At 41.4% G+C, this 23757-nt stretch overlaps 1 protein-coding gene across 2 annotated transcripts in view; it reads right to left on the bottom strand.

Moving 5' to 3' along the window:
- The window catches only part of Arhgef38 (Rho guanine nucleotide exchange factor 38), an 88382-nt gene extending 65164 nt beyond the window's left edge, over positions 1-23218 (bottom strand). For both annotated transcript variants that reach the window (XM_075981299.1, XM_075981300.1), the window contains exon 1: positions 22880-23218. In XM_075981299.1, coding sequence (XP_075837414.1) covers positions 22880-23075 — 196 coding nt within the window. In that variant the 5' untranslated portion in view covers positions 23076-23218. The remainder of the gene's footprint in view (positions 1-22879) is intronic.
- Between the last annotated feature and the right edge of the window lie 539 nt (positions 23219-23757).

Below are 23757 nucleotides of genomic sequence, written 5' to 3'. Positions count from 1 at the left end.
TCCTTCCAGTTCTAAATTCCAGTCCTCAATTCCACATCAACTTCTTCCCCAAGTGTTCCAGTTGCTGTTCCTCAAAACATATGACAACCTTTCTTTTTTTAAAATTAAAAATGACATAGTTTTTTTTTCTAGTTCTATTTAGCATCTTGGCCACAATTGTGGACCCTGGGTGCCATTTGGTTGCTATAAGATGTTGGTCAAGATATTCAATTTTAAAGGTGTTTTTCAGGAGCAAAAACTTCTCATAGAACTCAGAGTTGAGCAGCCTTCTAGATGTCTTTGTTTGTTCTTCTGACTCAAGTTTATTACAGGAACAAAGACTCAACTCGCATCCTTTTATGGTCAGACCTCCAAACATTTGGCTTTTGCTTGCATTCTTAAGCTAACAACCTCTCCACAATGCGTTGGGGATACCAAGCTTTGTTTTAACAAGCCCCTTCTCGCCTTTGAAAACGTTTTGTACACTTGATTTACAGCTAGTTTTACATAGAAATGTATTTCTAGCACAGCATCACGAGCAGCTACCATCACAGTCAGCAGGCAGTTATAAAATCTGCATGCAGCTGAGACTAGAAGAACATTTAAATTCTTGTAACCAAAAAATATACCCCTGAGTGTTAAAGGAGTGATTGTGGTGACTTTCTCTGCCTTCCTCCTCCTCTGTAACCTGCAGACATTCTTCTTCCAGCTCTGGTGATGGATTTGAACTATTTTATTAATCAAATTTAATTGTTAAATTTTGTGAGCATTCACAGTCAGAAATGAATGACAGAAGAGGGAAATCAGTGAGCAGCTTATGTAGAAGTTCTTTGGGATCCTCAAAACAACACAAATGTTAAACTTCCTTGAAGGCAGGGCAGCCACAGAGATCCGAGAACTTAAAGAAATACAGGTGACAAACATCCCCTAGGCAAGGATGCCATGAGATTCTTTATTCTATAGTGTTCAGACTGGTTCTGTTTAAATCACTAGTGTTGGAACACGTGAAAGCATAAATATGGTCTGTCCTGTGTTTCATTTCCTGTGTAGTACTCAGCACCTGGCATGAAACAGCCACATGTTAGTGTGGTTAGTTTTGGTTAGTGGGTTTTTTCCCCAAATATAAGATAACACAAGAGTTTGGTATGCCTAATAAATAGCCTAAGTTAAGCTACAACATTCTGCTTATTATTTGACTTCTCCTTTTAAAGATCATCAATTTGTGATAGGTTTTATTGGGACATCATCCGTCCTATATCCCAGACACACATGGTTCAACCTTTCACCACCCAAGGCAAATAGTTGTCCCATTGTTTTATGATTGACAACCAGTCAAGAGAAATACTTATTCCTAATGTGGACGGATCAGATGGCAGAGAAAGAGGAAACTAAATATGGAAGTCTGTGTGAGGACCGAGCTGGGCTTTAGAATCCTGAGAACCTGCTGGCGTAGGACTTGCACAAGGAAGACCCTGTTTCTTTATGGATACAAAGGATATGAAAAGATGTCCAATGGTAAGTGAGGCTGTGGGGTGGGGAACGGAAGGCTTCCTTCACTGGTAGTCAGGTTCTACACAGAACTAGCAGTGTGCTTGCTGCTGCTATTACTGCTGCTATTGCTATTTGGGGGTGGATTAAGAAATGATTTTTCAAACTATTTGCAATAATAACTATTATCAAAGATAAGTACATAGACTTCAGAGCCAGGAAATGTGGGCTCAAACTTTGCCTCTGCCATGTATTAGAGCTGTTATCTTCAGCAAACTCTTTAACAATTTATATGTAAAATTCCTCATCTATAAATTTGGGTAATGATAGCAAACATTAGAAAGCAGGTTTGGGAATGAAAAAGAATAAATGTTTATTAAACATTTGCAAAGTATAACATATTACAGAACTTGTCAGGTAAATGGTTGTTACAGTTAGTTGTGTTCTCTTTTGTAGCTGTAATCTGGTCTTCACTGCATTGATAGCTGTTTCATAGTTTAGTGTATGACCTATATAAACTGTTTTCATGTATGGACGGATATATGATTATAGTAGTTCATTTATTTTATTTTCAATGCTAGTGGGCTCACACGCATCTTCTGCAACCATGTTTTGCACTTTAAAAGTGAACTTTATTTTTAAACAATTTTCTTTAAAAATAGATTTAACTTATATTTATTGCTATTATGTGTGTGTGTGTGTGTGTATGAGAGAGAGAGAGAGAGAGAGAGAGAGAGAGAGAGAGAGAGAGAGAGAGAGAGAGAGAGAGAAAGAGAGAGAGAGAGAGAGAGAGCGCCAAAGTCTAACTAGAAGAAAATACTTACATCTAGGACACATTCTAAATCAAAACCAGCAAGAGGAAACACACTCGGGAGCACAAGTAGAAACAAAACCATCAAAAATGCTTCAAAAAAAAGCACATTACTCTTACTATCCCTCCTCAGCCTTTGCTCTGAGTGAAGGCAGAAAAGAAGTTACCTCTGATAAAACTCTGACTTCTATGAGTTTTGGATTTGAATTTATTGACTGTTTAACAATTAATTCTTAAACCCTAAAACTGTCCTTGGAACTGGGACACGTCTACTTCAAAACATCAAGTAACAAGTCTCATTTCTCACGTCTCTTCACGCTAGTGGGGGAGGAACACACGCAGTTGCAATATCCTGTTTAAGATCCTCCAAGGTGACGAGTGATGGGGAAATGAAGCAAGGAGCACGGCTAGCAAGAGCTCAGGCGGCATAATGGTTTTAAATGAGAGACCAAGAAGGGTTTAATATTGAGCAAGAATCTGAAGGGCTGGAAACACAGGTAAGTAGAGAAACCGGTTAGTGGAAACTTGGGGCCCAAGGGCGTAAGCTTCATTTAGGTTGAGGAAGGTCAGCGGCCAGGAAAGGAGATAAGAGAACTGCAGGAAAGGATAGCATGGGGGAGACTGAGCTGGCTTGCACACATCTTCAAACTATAACACAAAGGCATTAATGCATTTCAAATGTTTTGAAGTGAAGCATATACTTTAAAACACTGTGGCGGACCACTTAAATATGTGACATTTCAAAACCCTTAGAGACAAAATGGAATGAGGGGGAACAGTTCAAAGGAAGAGATGAAAGAGACAGACAGGAGCAAGTGTACCGCAGTCACCCCAATCCTGAGAAATCAATAGCCAGCAACCGAGTGCTTAGAAGTCCATATGCCGTCCACACCTCTTGTGGGAACCAAGCACATGGGAAAAGTAGGAGTGAACTTATTTTGCCAATGCCATGTAAACAGAGGTTGGAAGACAGTCAATGTGTCTGATGAGAATGGTCCCTGCATAATATTAAAGTGTTCTGTTCATCGGGAAGACAAAAAATCTAAGCTCCATGGGAACATCAAAATATGACATTACATCAAAAGATGAGAAGCAAAACACTGGAAAACTGTGTGCAGGAATAGACAAGCCACCCCAGCCATGATCTGTAGCATTGAAAACACAGCATAATATCTGATGGGCCTGCCAGGAAAAAAAAATATTTCCAACAGGCACTCAGAGATGCGGGTTCTTCTAAAGGCCTGACATAACCTTTCTTAAAATATGCCAAATAAGTGACTGAAAGGGATGGAGACATAGCCATTCATGAAATATCAGAATAAAACTGGAGTTCTTGCACTTCAAAACTAATTGGAACCATGCCAGAATGACAGAAATATAGATAATAAAATAGATTATAAAGATAGAAATACACCATCTCCTTTGTGGTTACTGACTTTCCATCTACATGGAAGCCAAGATCATTCAAGAGTAGAGAATTATTTTTCAGGAAATGGTGCTAGAAGAAGCAAGAATGATATCAAACCTTTACTTGATAGTATTTATATAAAATTTTAGTCTTTATTCCTCTAAGTTGAACCTCTAGCTGTAAAACTCTGAGAAGAAAATACAGTGTAAAGTTTTCATGATACATGTGGCAGCGATTACTTGGATATTGACACCAAAGGGTAAAACTACAACAACTAGAAAACTTAAGTAACTGAACTTCAGGAAAAGTTTTAAAATTTGTGCAAGAATAACATCAGTGCACTAAAAATATTACCGATAAGGTGGGAGACAAAGCTTAAAAATTAACATCTAGACCATGTGAAGAACTTCTGAAATTGAACAACAAAAATAAAAAAAAAATAATCATCCAAAATGGGCAAAGCACTTGAACAAATATTTCTCTAAACATACACAGCCAGTGCTTGTCTGAAAATACTCCCAATATTATTAATCAAGAAGGGAATGAAAATCAAACACAGTAAGACACCACTCAGTGGGGTCTTGGATTGCTGATAAAGACAAACCACAAGAAATTCCTGCCATGATGTGGAGAATCTAGAACTCTTCCACACAACTGGTGGGAATGCAAAAATGATCCCGACACTGTGAACAGTGTGATGATTCCTCGAGCAGTCAACAGTGGGTTACTATGTAGAGCAGCAATTCCACTTGTGAGTGTGTTTCTTTTTTTTTTATTTTTATTTATTTATTTATTTTCTTTTTCTTTTCTTTTATTTTTTTTAATTTATTTATTTATTAAGGATTTCTGCCTCCTCCCCGCAACCGCTTCCCATTTCCCTCCCCCTCCCCCGATCAAGTCCCCCTCCCTCATCTGCTCGAAGAGCAATCAGGGTTCCCTGACCTGTGGGAAGCCCAAGGACCGCCCACCTCTATCCAGGTCTCATAAGATGAACATCCAAACTGCCTAGACTCCCTCTCTCTCTACATTAACGGAAAGCACGACGTGCAAGAGGTCTTTGTACACGTGTTTATAGCAGCACGGGCCACGTCAGTGGTCAGCAATGGACAATGGATAAGCAGACTGTAGCAAACACATCACACAGAACATTACTAAGCCTTCAGATAGAAGGAAATGCTGCCATTCATTACAACATGCATGACTATTGGGAACACTGTGTGGAGAGGAACAAACCAGGCAGAAAAGGTTGACTGTGTATGATGTCACCTAATTGAGGTTCTCAAAGCAGTGAAAGACCTCAAAGACGGCTGGTGTGGTGGCACCACTTCGGAGGCAGAGGAGGAGTTTTGAGGGCACCCCCAGCTATCCAGTGAGACGTTGTCTCACAAAACCAAACTGAAATCACAGAGCTAGAAAGAGAATAGTTGGCAGAATCAGTGAAACGTTCTCTTTGCACTTTTAAGAAAGTATTTTTATCTTTCGTGTAAGTGTGTGTTGGTACATCTGCAGACGCCTGTGGATGACAGAAGATGGCACTGGGTCCCCTGGGCTCTACATATGGTTCTGTGCTAAGGCTATGAGCACTGGAAACCAAAGTCAGGTCCTCTGAAGGAGCAGCAAGTACCCTTAACCCCCGAGTCACCCTGTCACTCTGCCCGAGGGTTACAAGGTGAAAATGGTTTTGGACCTCGGTGGTGGTGACATTATAATATTGTGGATATATTTAACATCAGTGAACTATATATTTAAAATGGTTATGATGTTAATCTTTATAGATATTGCCAGGATTTTTTTTAATTGAGGGAAATACCACATAATGAGATCATAAAACAGAAGGATAACAGAGACATCCAAGGCTTTCTGGATATATTAAAATTTCCTCACAATTAAACATTTATTATAGTAATTGAAAAGGAAGAGGTTTCAATGTCAGAAACTGTTTCAAAATGCAAAACGATGCTGGGTTAAGTTTGGAGCACAGCAATTTAAACAGAATTGACGATATCTTTAAAAATAACGCCTTCAAGGATTTCTAAACACCACACGAGGAGCGTGGCTTATAAAAGTGGAGATGTGAGGTATAAATAGGGTAAGCCTTATAACCAAACGCAGCTTTTTCCAGAAGGCACCCTGGTGAAGAACGACCTTCATAGTTAATTACCTTCTTGCATCTCAGCTGTTCCACGGTACCTCATGTGCCGCGCACTTGACTGACAGCCTTGAGCCTGGCTGCCTTCTATCATGCACTGCGTGTGCTGCGTCAAATTTCCTGGCAAAACTGTTATTTCAAGGTAATGTGTATAATAAAGCCGTTCCCTCGTGTCCAGCAGCATGGCTTGTGACTGTACTGTCAGAATGAGAGCCACCTTGATTGATACTCACCAGCCAACTCAGAGACACACTTCCTGGGCAAGAGGATCATTTTGTTCTCACAAAATGTTAAGATGAGTGTGGCTTCTTGGTGAGATTCAACACAAAGCATCAATAAGTTGCTCAAGGAGGATAACTTGGGCCTGAGAGTGATGGTAATTTTAATACTTCCTACAGTTTCTCCCCCTCCCACTGTTACAAGTCTTTATCCCATCTCTTTCATCGCAGCAACGTGTGGATAATAGAAAAGGCACTGTGCTGTTTTGAAGCGTGCAGTTTGGCAGCAGCAAATGCATTCCATTGTGTGCAATCATTACTGCTGCATGTGTCCAGAGCATGTCCATCTTCCCAAGGTGAAACTCACAATTCCTCTTTCTCTCTTTTCTGCCATACTGCCTTTTGTCTCTATATGTTGAACTGCTCTGGGTACGTCAATTTAATGGAATTACAGAGTATTTGTTTTTTGGTACCTGACTTATTTCACTGAGCATAATGTCCTGAAGGCTCAACTATGCCATAGTGTTTATTAAAAGCCTTACTTTTTAAGTTTTAGTAATATTTCATTGCATAAACATACTATATTTTATTTATGAAAGCAAGCTAAAATTGCTTTTGTTATATTAAATCATTGTACATTGTTATTCCCTTATAATTTCCATAATATACTGAACATGCCTGTAATGCGCACAACAATTTTCAAGTATTTGTTAAGGACCAATATTCATTATCTATAATCATCCTTACAACCTAAAAGAGAAATAATATGCTAATTTTAGTGATGAAGAAACAGCATATGAATATGAGTAGAATTTCTCCAATGATTCTCAGACGACACTGAAGAGCTGGGGTTCTCACCAGATGCGCTGGGCTCTGCAGCTGGAGCTCTCTCGCTCGAACCCCCGTCTGGCAATGCTACTATCATGGTACTCTATGCATATGCAATAGGATCTTGCTGGACAGAGGTATGTGCAGGTCAGTGCTGGCGGTGCCACTCACTGCTAGTGACACCAGCCAAACCATGTGGTGCCACTAAATTGCTTCATCTCTGGAAGAGAACTAATCGAAGCTGGCAACGGCAATAATAACAAGATGTCATTTTTAAGTACCAGCTCTGCCGCACAGGATGGACGTGCTTGCTCCTTACCCTTTAACAGACAGAAGTGGAAACACATGGGGGTTAAATCACTTGTCAGACATCTCACTGCTTTCAGTGGCGGGGCCAGGTTTGAACCTCCGTTTTTTCATCTGGCTTCAAAACCTTCATTTTAGCCCCGACTCACTGCCTGGGACTTGTGGGAGGTGAGAGGAAACACAGCAGTCACATTGCCCATGTCTGACACAGAGATGGCCCTCCATAAAGAGCCACTGTTCTTCATCTGACCAAGAATTACCTGCCATTGGTTCTGAATGGCCCCTAGAGTCCTTCTACCTACCCCCACCTGGGAAATAACCTAAGGACAGGGGCACAGATGGTACATCTACAAGGACATTTCCCCGTCAGCTGGGAAAAGCAGAATTATCAACGACTACTACAAAGCCAGTTCCATGGCAGGCCTAATGTGCGTGCCATCATTCAGACGGAATTTAAATGAGGTGGGAATTTGCCTTGACTTGCCATTTGCTATAGTATAATAATGATGGATTTCTTAAAGCCCAATCATCTCCCATTTATCTCAAGGTCCAGTCACAGTGCTAAGAAGTTTCTGAGGTTTCACCGAGAATGTCCTGCTTCTCAAGAAAGCTTAACAGTAAGAGGAGGAAGAAGGCTACCCCTGCTGGGGTACCATTGACTATTCCTCTGGGACATCTAGGTGGTAAGTCATTTCGATTAATTAATACTCTTGCTGGTATTAATTGTTAGTGGTTGCTAACAAATCATCATGGATTTTAATGTTCACAACTGTGTTACTTGTTTCTTAGTAAAGGAGAACTGTAAGTGGAAATTTGCATTCTGACCTTGAGGTTTTGTTCGATGCCTTATGTAATAACAGCTGCTCTTAGCCTCTGGCCCCTGATCCCAGAGATGGCAGGTGAGATGCATGCCTCTCACAGTTATTTATCAGACAACTTCTCCAGTCACTTGATTGCAGAACAGAAGCGTAATATATCAAAAGTATCTAGCCTCAAATTAATTTATAATTTCATCATAACCACAGAGCTAAATGAAATCAGTAAGTATCAGAATTTGAAGTTAATAATTTTGTAAATTACTTACTTGGAGAGTTAAAGAAATTTTGCATCTCATTCAATATCAATTTAAAACTATCTATTGGATTTGAGTAGGTTCTGTTATAAATGTAGTAATGAATAATGCAACAGCCCTTGCTGTCAGGAGACTGGGTAACTAGAGGTAATGATGGGTTATTAAAAGTCACTGGGTAAGTCAGCATTTTCCCTCCGCTCCCTAAAACATATGGGGATGTCTATGCACTTCCCTTAATAGTCAATTTTTTGCATTTCCCAAAAATTAGTTGCATACAGCAGCAAACCTGACTGCATGGCTGCATTTTTATTGTAATTACATTAGCTTAACGAAACACACATAAATTGGCAAAATATGGAAGTGATAGAACATGCGTGTTTCTATAAAAATGGATTTAATGCTTTGAAACAATTTTACAAAGTCAAGTTGCCAAACGGTTACTACTATATTAGAGTTTGGATGAGACAAATGAAAAGGATTAAGAAGAAAACAATTCTAGAGTGAGCCTGCAAACCAATTACTTTGCAATTTAGAAACATCAGTCATATTGGGGGAAAAGACAGCGTACAGATTAATAATTATCATTCGCTATGGCCTGGGCTAAAAAGTCTAGCGCAGCCTCGAAGCCAGGCTCTTGAGAGGTAACTAGGAGAGAAGAGATGGCATTAGCTAAAGGAGCAGGATATATAGGGCTTGACTAAAAATCAAAATGGAAAACACCTTCACGTGAGGGAAGTATAGTTGTTAGGGGCACGAGAAGACACTATATTTACAGAGACTGTTATGGTACAGATCGTAAAGGCATCCTTAAAAAAATCTCAGACTTTTAAATACTGCAAGTGCTAACTAGTGTTTAGTTTCTGTGCCAAAACACCTAAGGAAAACAACTTAAAGTGGAAATATTTATCATGACTATGTGTCTATCTCAGTTCATAATTGGATGACTCCAACCTCTCTGGGCCTCTAGACGAAGCACAATGGCAGAAAAACATAGTAGGGCAGGGAATCTCATCCCAGGACAGCCAGGAAGCAGAGAGAGGGACTAGAAAAAGCCAAGGACCAAGATGCCCTGTGACCCACCTACCAGCCACCAGGCTCACCTCACCTCCTATTAATAATAGCATCAGATTATGAATCAATCAATGGATTGATTCCTCAGGGAAGTCAGAGCATCCAGGATCCAATAGCCTTTTAGTGACTGGTTCTACTAGCTGGGGGCCTAGTCTTTAACATTATACCTTTTGGATAGGCACTTTATACCCAAACCATGACAATAGGAAATCGTTGGAAAAAGCAGTTATGCAATTAAGGTTTTTGTTTCAAGGTCACTTTGGTCTGTGTAAGACCATATTTGGGAGGAGAGGTTTCCAATCAACCATAAGGCAAGGAAGCAAAGGCAGACATTTAACTGCACAGCTAAATAGTCTGCTTAGTCTATTTCCATGACAATGATAAGAAGTGAACAAATCAAGAGAAACTTGGAAAGAAATTAGCATGGCCTATCAATCAATGCAGGCTAACAGAGGGGTGAAGCCTAAGCTTAGATTTCTGAGTTGGTTGACGAGGTAATGTGTCCATAAAACCAAATAAGGAAAAACAGAAAAATAATGAGGAGGAGACAAAATGATAGTTGTACCTAATTCTATGCTTTACTTAGAGAACAAAACTTTTTTCTAGAAAATCTAAGTCTAGGCTGGAGAGACGGCTCAGTGGTTAAGGGTATTTGCTGTTGCAATAGAGGACCAGAGTTTCATTCCCAGTATATATATTAGCTACTTCACAACTATCTGCAACTCCGGTTCCAGGGACTCCAGTGCTGTCTTCTGGCCACCTTGGACACCAGAAACACGTGTGGTGTACATATATGCATACACTCACTTATACATATAAAACAAAAATAAATACTTTTTTTTTTTTAGAAAGAAAGCAAAATAAGACACGTAAGCAACAAAGGCAGAAACGGAGGTAGGACCATCGTCTTCTCCATCAGCATCAGCAGCATCAGCATCAGCATCATCATCAACATCATCAGCATCACCAGCATCATCAGCATTAGCATCAGTCTAATTCTAGATGTCCGTACAGAGCAAACTTCCACTCATTGAATCTAGAGTTTTACTCTCACTGGATCCTTGCCATCTCCCCAGATATGATTATAAATGCTCTTTAACCCAGGTCTTATTTCAAACCTTTCCCCATGCTTGCCACACCCCACAAAATACAAAAGCAAAATAAACAAAAAGCCCTTGGCAGGATGCTGTTGAACCCTATGGACATAATTTTCACACGGTAAAACTCTTTTATCAGCTAATGGAAATCTGACCCACAGGAAGATGAATGGGGTGAGCCTTCTGTGAAAGAGGTGAAAATAAGTGCGTGTCAGGCAGGTTTTGGAGGGAAGCCAGGGAGGTATTCAGAGAAAATATGGAGGAGATGAACCTCCACTGCTCCAAATTTGAAAGCTCAACTACTGGGGGAGGAAAATACTTTACCCTCACTCACAAGGCTTCTGATTTATTTCCTCTGACTGCTAATTGCTGCAGAAGGTAGCAATGTGGCTTTCTAAAAGGAATTCAGCAACACTTACAGGCTTGAAAAATACTGAAGTCGTATTCTTTGAATTTAGAGGCCCTAAGAGTGAGCAGCATAGCACAGCCAGGATAATTAGGAGCTAAAAACGGGTGGGCACTTTCTGGAAACGTCTTTATTTCACGGCCTTAGTAGAAAAAGATGAATGAAAAAGGAAGCTCTATGTTCTGAACAGAGTGAGAATGCGGGTAGGTAAATCTTGCCATGCTCAGTTTTTCCCATTGTCTGTGTCTTATTGTTGAGTGTATAGAGTTTTGACTGGATGGAACACTGATTTTTATGCACATACTCATTTATTTGACAAATATTTATTGAGTACCCATAGTGCCTATGAGTGGCTCATAGCTTGACAATTCTACATGTCCTCTTAGGAAACATTTGTGAACAATTACTGTTTTTGTTGTCATAACAGAGAGGTGTGGAGAAGAGCTTCTAGCAGCTAGTCCACAGAAGATGAGGATGCTGTTTATGTCCCACAGTGCACGGGGCCTCACAGGACAACTGAGAATATTCTGTCCCCAAATGTGAGCTGTGGCACTGCTGAGAACTTGGTTCTGATTGTAGCAACAGCAGTGAAACACAAAGCCAAGCCTCGGTCTTTAGAAACATCTAGTTAGGAATGAGGAATCGCAAGACAATTGCTGGTGAGAAATATGGTATGCCAGATAGTGAGGGGTGGAACGCTGTGACGGAATGCGATCAGGAACTGGTCACGGTCACAGCTGCCACTGGAGAGAGAGGTCACCGGAGGGCCACTGAGGAGCAGAGTTTCGAGTAGAAACTTCCAGAGAAGCAAGTCAGGGTTTCCGTAACAGTCACAGGATTGATACCAACTATTCTTTTCTTTCGTTCCTTCCTTTTTCCTTTTCTTTCTTCCTTTCTCTCTTCCCTTCCCTCCTTCCTCCGCTTTTGCCTATAATCCCTGAATAAATTTACTGCAAAAATAATTTGAATATACTGTGAGAAAATCATTTGAGGATCATTGCTTATTCCCTCTTTTTTTTAACTTCTAATTTTTGTTAAATTTGTTTTTGGCTGCTTCATACATGTGCACAAAGCATTCTGCTCATTCTCAACCCCTTCCTCTCGTGTCTGTTTCCCACCTCTGTTTACTCTCAATTCCACACAAGGCCTACTTTTGTATTCATGTCCTTTCATTTTGTCAGCCACTGAGTTTAACCAGGACCATCTGTCTTACGATGTGTTTGGAACTGCCCAGTGGAGCCTGCTGGGCTCACCTGAGCTACACAACTGAAGACAATGACTGCTCCTCCCCAAGAACCAGGAGTAAAATTCAGCCCAGAGAGGCAGGGCTCTGTGAGTGCCTCCCCAGCCCATGTCTGACTGATGACCCGCCCTTTCCTGTACTGGCTCAGTGCAGGCAACCACAGCTGCTGTGTTTTCGTGGGTGCAATGACTGTCATGCCAAAGAACCAGCATTTCACAGCCCTGCTCTTTCTCATTGTCAAAGCATGAGACATAGAGGTTCGTCATTTTCCACTCTTTCCATTCCCTCTCTCTCCTCCCTGTTCTTTGTGTTGTCCTGGGAACTGAACTCAGGACTACACATATGTTAGACAAACATTTTATCACTGAGCTACGTCCCTAGCCTTTCATTATCTATGTAATTATCATTGTAATAGATTTCAGAGAAATAAAAACCAGAATTTGTTTTCCTTTCAACTAACTGAAATTGATTTTTTTAAAGTTCTATTTAATCACTTATTGTAGATTCTAAGCATCATCTACAAACAGGGATCCACACATCAGTATATGTGTGTATAGTGCACATATACATAATTGTGTACATACTGTGAGTTATATTCCCTATCATGATCTAATATGAGGTCCTCAGCTATCATACAGATTTTAATACAATCTAAAAATACAGAAAAGTCAAACTACATTTTGAATATCTTAAAATAAATTTTTAGTTTTTTAATTTAAACAATTTAGAACATATAGCAAAAAAATGTAAGGACTTGAAATTTTGTGATTAGTTTTTCCTCATTAAAAATTGTATTAATACAATTTTAATGCAAACTGATGTAGTGATGTATGAGTTATATTTTGTGTACTATAAAAAGCAAATGTGGATACAGCTCAGAGTAGAGCATTAGCCTGGTATATAAGCCCTAGGTTCAGTCCCCAGACCAGAAAAAATAAAATGTGTAAAAGTTATTTCTTGTAACTGCAATGTGGTAAGACTTCATTTTTCTCAGAGAATATTGATTTCTCTCCAAATATTCCTTCATCAAAAAGAATCTAAATTTATGCCCTTATTTGACATGTGTATAAAGAAATATTAAAAAATGAAAGGTTAAGGCATAAAGTGAACTTATACTTTGAGAAATATTTAGTTTTGAATAGTTTATTATTTATTTATTTATTTATTTATTTTAATTTTTTCTCTGAGCTGAGGACTGAGCCCAGGGCCTGGCACTTGCCCCTCTTTGGTGCTAATTAACAAAAACAACATGGACTCTTTGGATAGAAGCACCATGAGCAGACATCCTGGCTGTCTTCCAGCAAGCATTCTTATTGAGCTGTGTTCTGGGGTTAGTGCTGACCAGCAGTTAAGACCAGCTCCGATAATTCATGTTAGGTTTTTAAAGTAGGCTATTCCAGTTATTCTAGGAAGTACTGACTTTATTCCCTGTGCGCACAGATCTTCCTTATTTACACGTATGTAAACCGTTTTCTTGCAAGTGTAGAATGATACAGTCCTCGAAAATACATGCTCATGGTTTGCTTAAAGGTGGTAGTGAATGTCCTTGTAAATCAGGGGATCTAAGGGCTTCGGGACATTTTTCAAAACATTGTCAAGATTGGTCAATCCCTTACGAAAAAAACAGAAAACAGGCATGGCTACAGAAGACTACAGCTAGAACAAAGAAGAAGGCAGTTTATCTGTTTACACACACACACACACACACACACACACACACACACACACACACACACACACAGTGACCTTGGAACACAGGACACTCAGAAGAACTGATGTCACCACTTACTAGTGTGACCAGCTTAGTGACAAACACCAATGTTCAGCTGGTGTCTGGGTACCTTCCATTTTCAACAGTCAGTGTGTATTTATCCTTTGTTTTAAATCATAGAACATGTTTAATCACTCTGAGTGACCCACCTCTGAAAATCCTAAAAGCCTTCTTGTTTCACTGTTTTGTTCTGCGCCCACCCCACCTACATTTTAGAGGTGTGATTAAACTTTTTCTTATCACAGCTTCTGTATTGCTTTTCGTGTGCCTCTGATGTCATAGAGACAAAGGTCATGACAGCAGTAAATTGTATTTTCTTCTTCAATCTGTTGATTTCTGTTATCTTTCCTCTGCTACAGAAAACAAAATAACGTAGTTGCAAAAGTTGGCTACCATTAAATACTGGGAAAATTGGAATTATAGAAATACGCCAGCCATACGAATCAATACAGCTGCAGTTAACCATGAAATACTTTCAAATCATTAAATGGACAACAACCAGGGGGTGCGCACCAAATATCAGGCATCCCTTAAATACTGAAGTAGGCCTAAGCTTCTGCTCCCAAAAGGAATTATATCTAAATAGGAAAAAGAGAGAGGGTTGGAATACTTATGTGAATTCAGAGGTGAAGACCACTGAAGGAGCAGAACACACCCCTCCACATGTGATTTCCTGTATGGATTATTCTGAGCTGAAGGTGTCTGGGAAGGGCAGCTGCAGGAAGGGCTCTGTCTCTCCCCGTTGTTGTATTCTAAAAGTAAAGCACGAATTTCCACGCCGAGAGGGGTTGACTGGGTCAGGAAGAGCAGAGCTCCTGTCACTGGAGGCAGACAGCTGGCATCCTGATGAATCTTCACAACATCCCTTCTTGATAAACCTACAGCCTTCCTCAATTTCTTGCTGGCGGCTGAGCCTCCAATCCTGCTTTTCGAGAGTACAGAACTCCAGGTTCATCTGTGTCTTTGGGATTGGTGCTTTTCTCTATAAAGTACTTTGAGTCAAATGAAACAAACAGATTTCAAATAAAATTTGTCACTTTTCTCCCAGTTAATCTGCCTTTTATCAACCCGTTTCCCCATCCCCATCCAGAGACTCTAAGAGGGTAGAGGAATGGTATTTCCTTTCCATGCCACTGTAGGCAGGGACCTCAGGGGAAGGATTGTGGAGGGTGCAGAGACTTCAGTGAGGAGGATCCAGACCTCCAGGGATTTAAGGAAAGAAACTTTCAGCTTGAGCAAAGGCCTCATTCTCAGCCAGGAAGCAGGTGCGTGTTTAACTCTACATTTCTGATTGCTGATCATAGAAAATTGCTGGCACTTGTGTGGGAGGAGACACCTTCTAATTCTTCAAGGGACTCGCTGTTTTTCCCCGAGTAAAATCAGGGCTGCACTGAAGGTAAACAATGCCTTCAATCAGCCATTTCATAACCAACACAGAAGCAGAAATCAGTGACAGCTCTCTCTCTCTCTCTCTCTCTCTCTCTCTCTCTCTCTCTCTCTCTCTCTCTCTCTCTCTCTCCCCCTCTCTCTCTACTGACTTTAAAGACCTAACATCAAGAAGCATTCAGGGAAAACAATGTCTTACTCAGACACCTAGACCGGCAGTGGGATGGTATGGCCTTTCAGCCTCTTCAAGTCACAGCTCCCTGAGACAGCCAGAGAGTACCAGGCATTCTTTGCCGTGGCCTCAGTGCAGCTTTCCCAGAACTGCTCTTCTCTGATTCACTAATCAAGGGAGAAATTGCTCCAGATACCCTCATACAAAGGCTTTTAATCACAAGGCTCTATTTTCCTGCTGCATTCATGTTTACAGCTCAGGATTCAGACTGACTTTGTAGAATTCTATTACAGTCTCACTCATCCATACACAGAACTGCTAATTTCTGAATGACAGCTCCATAGTTTTGTTTGTTTGCTTGCTTGCTTTATTTTGTTTTGTTTCGTGAGACAGGACCTCTCTGTGCAGCCCTGGATGTCCTAGACAGTGATGCAGAACAGCTTGGTGTTGAACTCATAGAGATCTGCTTGCTTCTGCCTCCCGAGGGCTGGGATGTGCCGCCATATCCTGCTAACTGCATACTTTCATTTGTAACGGTGGTGTCTTCACCTCTGCTACAAACTAGGGCTTTCAGCCTCTTAGATGTATGATGCATTTTATGGGGAGAAAAATAAAGGATAACGGGCATAAAAAATAAAGAAGAGCGTTAAGGTGTTCAACGAAGCAGAAAATGGAGACCGTTAAACTCCGGCTACCAAAGGGAAGACTTGCTTGGCCTAATTTCGCAATTTTAGTCCCTGAAAAACAGCAGCAATAAGAATTATTTTTAAAAACAGTAACACTGGCTAGGCCACGTTGTGAAAGAAAGAATGCGTGTTTCCAAGCAAAAGCTGGCCAGTCAAGCTGTGTCACAAGAGTAGAAAAATGTCACCACATTGTAAAAGGCATGCAGTAAACCCCAAATTGCTTTAACTTGGTATCAGTAAAATGTCTGGCAAGTTGCTTAACTGACTGTATTCTGTTTTCCAATATTGTATGCATCTATGTTCAACCCCAAGTTTTACCAGCTACATTTTCAACTACAAACCAGAAGTGCAAAGATTTGGGATTATGTGCTGGTGTGGAAGTTCTTTGCTGCCATCACCCTGGTGGATAATGGCACTCACTTTTTCCCTATTCCCTCCATTTCACTTTCCTCTTACTTTGCAGGATCCTGCATAGAGGGAAGATGACATGCAGGAGGTATGTCACAGCCACAGTTCATGCCTGCCCTTCTCCAGCTACCCAGTGCAAGGGTACAAATGCTTCTGGCATGCCATGCCTACATATCTAAAAGTTATAAACAGAGCTGGCCAACTGTCAAGTGAAAAGTGATGTAGCTTTTTTTTTTTTTGACAAAGCTACCTTCATAGCAATCTGAAAGCCAAGTTCAAGCTTAGATTTCTCAGATCGGTAAGTGTCATGCTAGAATTCAGCTCAATGCAGGGGCACACGCACTCCTACCTAGCCTTAAGGCTTGTAAACTTCATCTTTCCCTGTGAGGCCTCCCATCTACCAAGGGCATCCTAGGCGTGGTACAAACACTCCAGTTTGATCCGTTCAAGAATTTCCCCATAATCAGTTACCTCTCGGGACTAACTGAAACACAGCAAAAGTCCATCCATAGGAAAATGGGATAGAACAGGCCAAAGCAAGCCTACAGCCAACACTGAAGGCTGTGCATCAGAAAATTCCAAGGTTCCAGATGCAGTCTCCATGGGAGAATAAGGCAGCCTAACAGGCAGTAACCTTGATTCCAAGGACTCTCCACTCACTTGGTCAGGAGAGGGCAGCCAGCGACACTCGAGTTTCACCTGAGAACATACGTGTTCAGTGTTACTATGACAATCCCACTTTCCCCAGAAAACCAACCCTTACAAAAGAACTGATGTTAATATGATGGTGTCAGCTTATAAATAGAATTCTATAAACAGACATTTTTTTAAAAAAAATCTTCTATACTAGCAGAGGTAAAGATTGTCATGGAATATTTGTTTACATCGTGAAGATGTGTCTTTGCTAAGGCACCTTCTGATTGGTTTAACAAAGAACTAAATGACCAACAGCTCGGCAGGAAGAGAATAGGCGGGACTTCTGGGCAGAGAGAGCAGAAGTCAACAGGATGAATCTAGGCACGTGGGAGGCACCAGTGTGATGCAAAGCAAGTCAGACAATGGAACAGAGGAAAGGTAACTGAGCCGTGTGATAGAACGCAGAGTACTAGAAATAGGTTAATTAAGTTATAAGAGCTAGTTAGAAAAAGCCTAAGGTAAGGCCATACTTTCAGAATTAATAAATCTGTGTGTCATTGTTTACCGGCTGTGGGCCCCCATGAGAAACTACCAAAGATGAACATTAATCGAGTCTTCCTCTCTTACTGGTCTTTCCCCAGCTCTGTTACTATTTTTAAATACATTTATTTTCATATCTGGCATCCCCTCCCCCCAGCATCTTTCTTCTTTCCTTTCATTCTCTCTCACCACTTGATTCCACATTTCATGCACTGGTAAAATTCTGATTTTTATGGATAAAAAACCACACAACTAGAAATAATGCCTTCCGTCTTTAGGAAAGTTACCGAAAAGCCAGCCCTAGTCAACACAGGGTTGTGTTGGAGTCGCTGCTTTCTTGTGGCTCGCGATTTCAAAGAAATTTTCTAACACCTGCAGGACACCTTGACTCTCTAGTGAAAAAGAAGGCACCGGAACACACTTCCATTTTGTTGCTCCGCATAAATGAGACAGAAACTACTGGAAGCAGTTAGACTTTCTTTTCAGGGCTTGTTCTCCAAACAAGCACACACCTCTTTTGGCAGGTGTCAAGTTCCTAGTTCTGAGGAGTTGTCTTTAGCAAATGGTGTCTGGAGGCAGCAGAAGGAGGCAGGAACGGGGGGGGGGGTGGCTCTGGCTTAGAAACACATAAGTAGTTTAGCCTTTCCATTCAGGGCCTCCTCCATGAGGCCTGGAGCAAAACAGTCACAAGTCTTTCCTTGCAAGTAGCTCCCACTCACTCCAGAATATTCTTTAGAAACACAATACATTGAGTGGACTCATAATTTGGCCAAGTTCAACTTCTCAGTTGAGCTGTGTTCCTCGTATGATGCAATCTGTCTGAAGTGTGTGCCTTAGGGAAATTTGTTTTTTTAGCATTAGAGTACCAAAGCCTTAGGATTCTATAGGAAAACCTGCCAGTTCTTTCTCAGTGGTAAGAGATCTTTCTTTTCTGAGGAAAGAATGAAATATAATAAAAGAAGGATGGGAATAAGATGCCATCGGCCCTGCTAAGAGTATAAGTTTTGACTCCTGTTATCAGAGATAATGGCATTTTTTTTTCTATTTACTCCCATTCTCAGAGACTGCTTCACTAGCAAAAATATTTACCAAAGAGGGTGAAAATACTATTGGTCAGTTCTAGCTTTTCTAAGCTTGTATTATAGATTGTGTGGCATAAGGGACACGCTTTTGTTCCTCACCATTCTACCGGCTGTGAAATCCAAGGTCAAGTTCCTAGCAGACCTGATTTCTGATGAGGGCCTCCTTCCTAGTTTACAGGTATTTATACCAGTGGCAGCAAAAAGACAAGAAAGCTTCTTGAGTGTCTTCCAAAGCCATCAATTCCATTTATTAGGGTTCTTGTCCAGATCTGATTACTTCCCAAAGGTCTCATTTCTAAATGTCATTTTTTGGACTAAGTATTACTGCGAAAGTTTGGATTTATTGTAAAAACATATGGTCTGAGGGGCAGAAACTGCATCAGTAACATCCATGGTTACGGTTTCAGACAAGACCGCAGAACCTCAGTCACTAACATTTTAATAAAGAGCTTAAGCGGCGAAGAAATATCTCGAGTGCACACACATGTCAGTGTATTCTTTATATAGATAGCTACAGATGCAGATGTATAGAACCAAGACATGCTTAATTCAAATAAGGTTAATACAGGTAATCCTATACGAAATCCTACATTTTTACAGCTCGACCTCTAAGCTCCCCCTGATGTTTCCTCTACTAAGGCCCTCAGTAGGAAGAGAATAAGGAAGCTAGCTAATCTGAAAGGTGGGATGGATGACCATAAGGAATGGGAGAAGGGTGAACAGAGTATAGTCACTGCACTCTACGATGCAGAGTGAGACATGAGGATAGACCGCCACCAAAATGAAGTCATTGTGTGTGCGATTCTGTACATTCACCTGTTTTGTTTGAATGAACAATCATGTTGATTGCTGGAGGTATGAACCCTCCCGTGTGAAGGCACTTGCCGATGCCTAAGCTTTATTCAGGCTTTGGTGTCTGCTCATGTCCTTTGCCTGCATGGGTCAGAGCATTCAAATTCTGTTGAATAGTTACTGAATAGGTCAATACTATCGGGTAGTTATTTGTGCTGGGCCTGACTCTATATGCAGAAATGTGACATTCAACAAAGCAAGTCTCTTTCATGGAGTATGTGTAGCGGGAGAGGTTGGAGAGGGAAGGAGAGTTGATATGAGCAATAAGGAAGAACATTGTGCTTCAGATGAAATACTGCGAAGAAGTTAAAATCCCCCCACTTCCCATCTGTACTTTCTCCCTATCTCCAGCTTATCACGTCTTAGAGACCTAATAACTTTCTCCACCCACTGGTTGTTGAGAATCTTTGATCCAGCCCCTACCTCCACCAAGCTGCCGTTTTGCATCTGTTTGTTTGCCTTTCTTATCTTTCTCATGCTGACTACAAGGCTTTGAGGAATAAAATATGTCCTTTTTTTTAAAAAAAAAAATGACATTATCCTTGTGCTTTGGCTCAACATTAAGACAAGACACGACACATAACATATATGACCAACCGATTCACTGAATAGTCTGGTGTAGGAGTAAAGAAACCCAGTGCTGGGTTTAGGATCCAACTATCCCTGCACCCCCAAAAGTGTATCAGGAGCCAAAAGTGGGAAGACAGCCTTCTACAAGGTCATTACTTTAGAGATGTTTTCTGTGGCCCTGATCCTGTAGTTTTTATGAAAAGCTTCATTTAAAAAGTTATTATTGCAACTTAAAATTTAATCAGCTAAAACATTATAAAAATTAAAAACAACAGCAACAGCAAGACTGCCTCATGTGAATTAAAAGGTAAGCTCACAGACACTGGAGAAAGATCCGTTTTTTCAGGACCAACGAGCAGGCTTTGGCAGGGAACTGGAACAGAGAATTACTCAAATATCAACACACCACTCTGAACAACTGCCTGAATGAATTGAGGTCTGTACAAGTACTGGAAATTCCAGTCTTCGAAAGCATCCTGACCTCAAAATCGTTTTGGACCATCTTTCTAGGGCTCTATCCAGCCCAAGTTGCCTTTTTTAAATTCCTCCTGGGGCCTACCAGTTCCAGCAAAGATGGAGGCCAAACCTTTGCCATTTCAATAAGGGAGAGATGTAGGAGTCACCTGACCACAGTCCACTGTGGGCATTGAACAAACCAGACAGAAAACCCACAGAGCTGCCTGCCTTGAACATAGAGGAGGAAACACCTCCCACCGCTGCCGAAGCATCTGCTGTAAATGAATCCTGAACGTCCCCTTAGGCATTAGAATTTAGGTTTCACTGGATTGCGGCTAAACATGTTTCTTCTCAGAAGTCCAGCTAAATTACAGCTCTGATGTGACCTCTACACTCCCTGGTGATCCCCCCACACACACACACATACACAAGTACTTCTAGGAACATGGGTGAACTCTGAGTCTTCTTTCCATTTCCAAAGACAACATCCAGCAGAACAGACAAAACTCACAAACCAAATGAAGTGTGTAAGCAGCCTGTGGACTTTGACAGAGCGACTAACAAACGCCCACTGGGTTTTGTGGCTGTCGGCCTATTTTGTTGAATACAGTTAGGAAGAGAAGAGCAAAACTTAATAAGTTCCAAAATTATTCCTAACTTATTTCTTTGATGGAAAGTCTGACGCAGAAAGATGCTGGATTAGTGAAAGCAATGGAAGAGGCATTGCTGAGAACAATGTGGGGGACTTCTGAATTCCTGTATGGCCTATCTTTATCAAGGGGCAAAAAGAAGTTAGAAAACATAAGACAGAAACGTTTGGATAAATATCCTGCTTGGCCTTTAGTATGGTACCCAATGTTCTTGAAATTGAAAATAACTATTGTTCTTATTTACAGAGCATATAATATGTCAGCCAAGGTACTAGAGGTTTGTGTAATTGTCTAATTCAGTCTTCAGCACTATATGACAGATATCATTAATCTCACGTTCAAAAATAAGAAAGCAGGAGCTCAGAAATTTTAAGACATTTTTCTTCAAAATCTTGTATGTAGTAAATTGAAAAGTCATAATTGCAAAACCAAGTGTGCATGACTAAAATTTGCATTCTTCCCAACATTGCCTGGAAGGATCAAATACTATTCCTCATTAAACACAGCTTCTTTAAGGATAAAGACTGACACTGCAATTTAGTGTTGAGCCATGCAGAATTTTCAAAAAGCATGATGCCCCAGTTAGAGTTTTTAAACATTTAATTTAAATGCATTTGAGTTGATTAATTTGCATAACTAAGTCTAGGCTTGTTTCCAAGGAAAGCGCTCCGCTAACAAGTGTGTCCCATTGGTCCTTTAGTGCTGTTGCCGTTTTGAAGTCTAAAATGACAAGTCGCAGTGGGCTGGGGGTGGGGGGTTCATGCCCGCTTTGTGCACAGAACAGGAGAGACAGGATCTGGAGGCTCACATGGCAGGTGCAGCCACCGAGACAAATCCCTGCCTGCTGTCACACCAAATGAAATCTTACCGACCTTTAGAGGGGAGTCGAGAGGAGGGAGGACTCCAGGGCCAGATAGGGAAGACGTGTTATAATAATGGTGCCAAATTATCTTACCACCATCACAGAAGTAAAGTGGTTATTTCCTACGTGGTCACTCAGCGTTAAGTGTGAGGAACAGCTCTGCCCCGCTCGGAGGCTATTCAGTCCACTCTGAGGGCATGCTCATTAAAGTGATTTTCCAGCAATTCTTTCAGAGCATCCCACTGACTATAACACTACTTAGTTTTCACAGACATGATTATAGCTCCACATCCCTGTTTAAGGTAACTTCAGTCATGGCTTAGTACAGTTTCCTTGCTAGAGCTCACGGTGTGACATCTTAGAGCCACCTACCGGGATGAACTGCCTCTTGGAGGTTTTAAAATCACGTGTGTACCAGTCCTTCCCCCTTTTTACGTTGGATGGGGGAAGGAGGAGGAACAAGGAAGGTAGAGGGAAAAAAATATTACTCTCACCAGAGAAAATTGAACGGCATTAAGAAAAATTCAGCGGGGGCTCTTTAACCATCGATTCTCATCATAGAAATTGTCTCTATGTCTCATGAGTCCCTTTTTCAATTTCATTTTCTTGTTTTGTAAGAAGGGAAAGTTGGATCTGATTTTCTACTCTGCCTCAAGTGTCCCTGCAAATGGGAACGGGCCAACCTAGACCTGGAGGAAAGCCACCTGCAGCAGCTTCCTTTCCTCTGGTTACCTTGCAGTTTCTGGTTGTATTCGGTCCTGTCAGACTGGCTCCTCCTCAAGGTGCCAGAGTGGTCCCCAGGAACACTGCTGTCCACCACAGTATCTGTCTTCCTTCTCTCCAGCATGTACAGCCTGGGTCTCAAGAAGGTCAGGTTCTTTCTCTTGCTTCCCATGGTTTCCTTCCCAGCGGCTTCCCTGGGCTCCATCTGAGGCCGTGAGACAAACTTTGGAGGTTTACAGGCAACGGCTGGTTGCTTAAGCGCCTCAGGGTGAACCTCGGCATGAATTGACCCCCTTCTAACGACACAGCCTCACTGCAGGATTACCTGTCTGTGAGTGCTACCTGGAGTCCCCGAGCTCCACCCCTATGAGGTCATTCTTTTTTTTATACCTACCATCCAACAGGGGAAGTTGCCACCTGTTACCCGAGAGACCTGCGCGCTGAGTTAGGCAAAGCAGGTACTCTACTGTCACATGCTACCGAAGCAAACAAAAATCTCATTGTGTGGGGCGAGGGCTGGGGGTGGGGAAGGGAAAGCGAGCGAGGTGGGGCAGGGAGGAGGGCAGGGAAGGACATTAGCAGAACCCACAGCCTGTGGCTTGAATGCGTGCCCGTGGGTGTGTGCAGGTGCACTCTGAGAACTGTGTTGTGACCGGCCGCTGGGAGCACTGGGCCGCTTTCCTCCGGTCTTCCACCTGTGGCTCTCAAGTCGACCTGCCGCAATGACAGTTTGCATTTTATTTGGAGTATGTGCCCTCAAGTGCTGGCATCCAGCGATTATCTGCTACCATCCGACTGGCTAAACCCTGATCAGATCTCCAAAGAAGTAAAGATTGACATTTGAGAGTGATTACCCCCACCCCCAAAAGGGTCAGGAACTGGAGAAG

Source organism: Microtus pennsylvanicus, chromosome 7 (assembly GCF_037038515.1).
Source record: "Microtus pennsylvanicus isolate mMicPen1 chromosome 7, mMicPen1.hap1, whole genome shotgun sequence".
Lineage (NCBI taxonomy): Eukaryota > Metazoa > Chordata > Mammalia > Rodentia > Cricetidae > Microtus > Microtus pennsylvanicus.
Note: the sequence above shows the minus strand (reverse complement) of the source record. Positions and strands in the feature narration are given on the sequence as shown.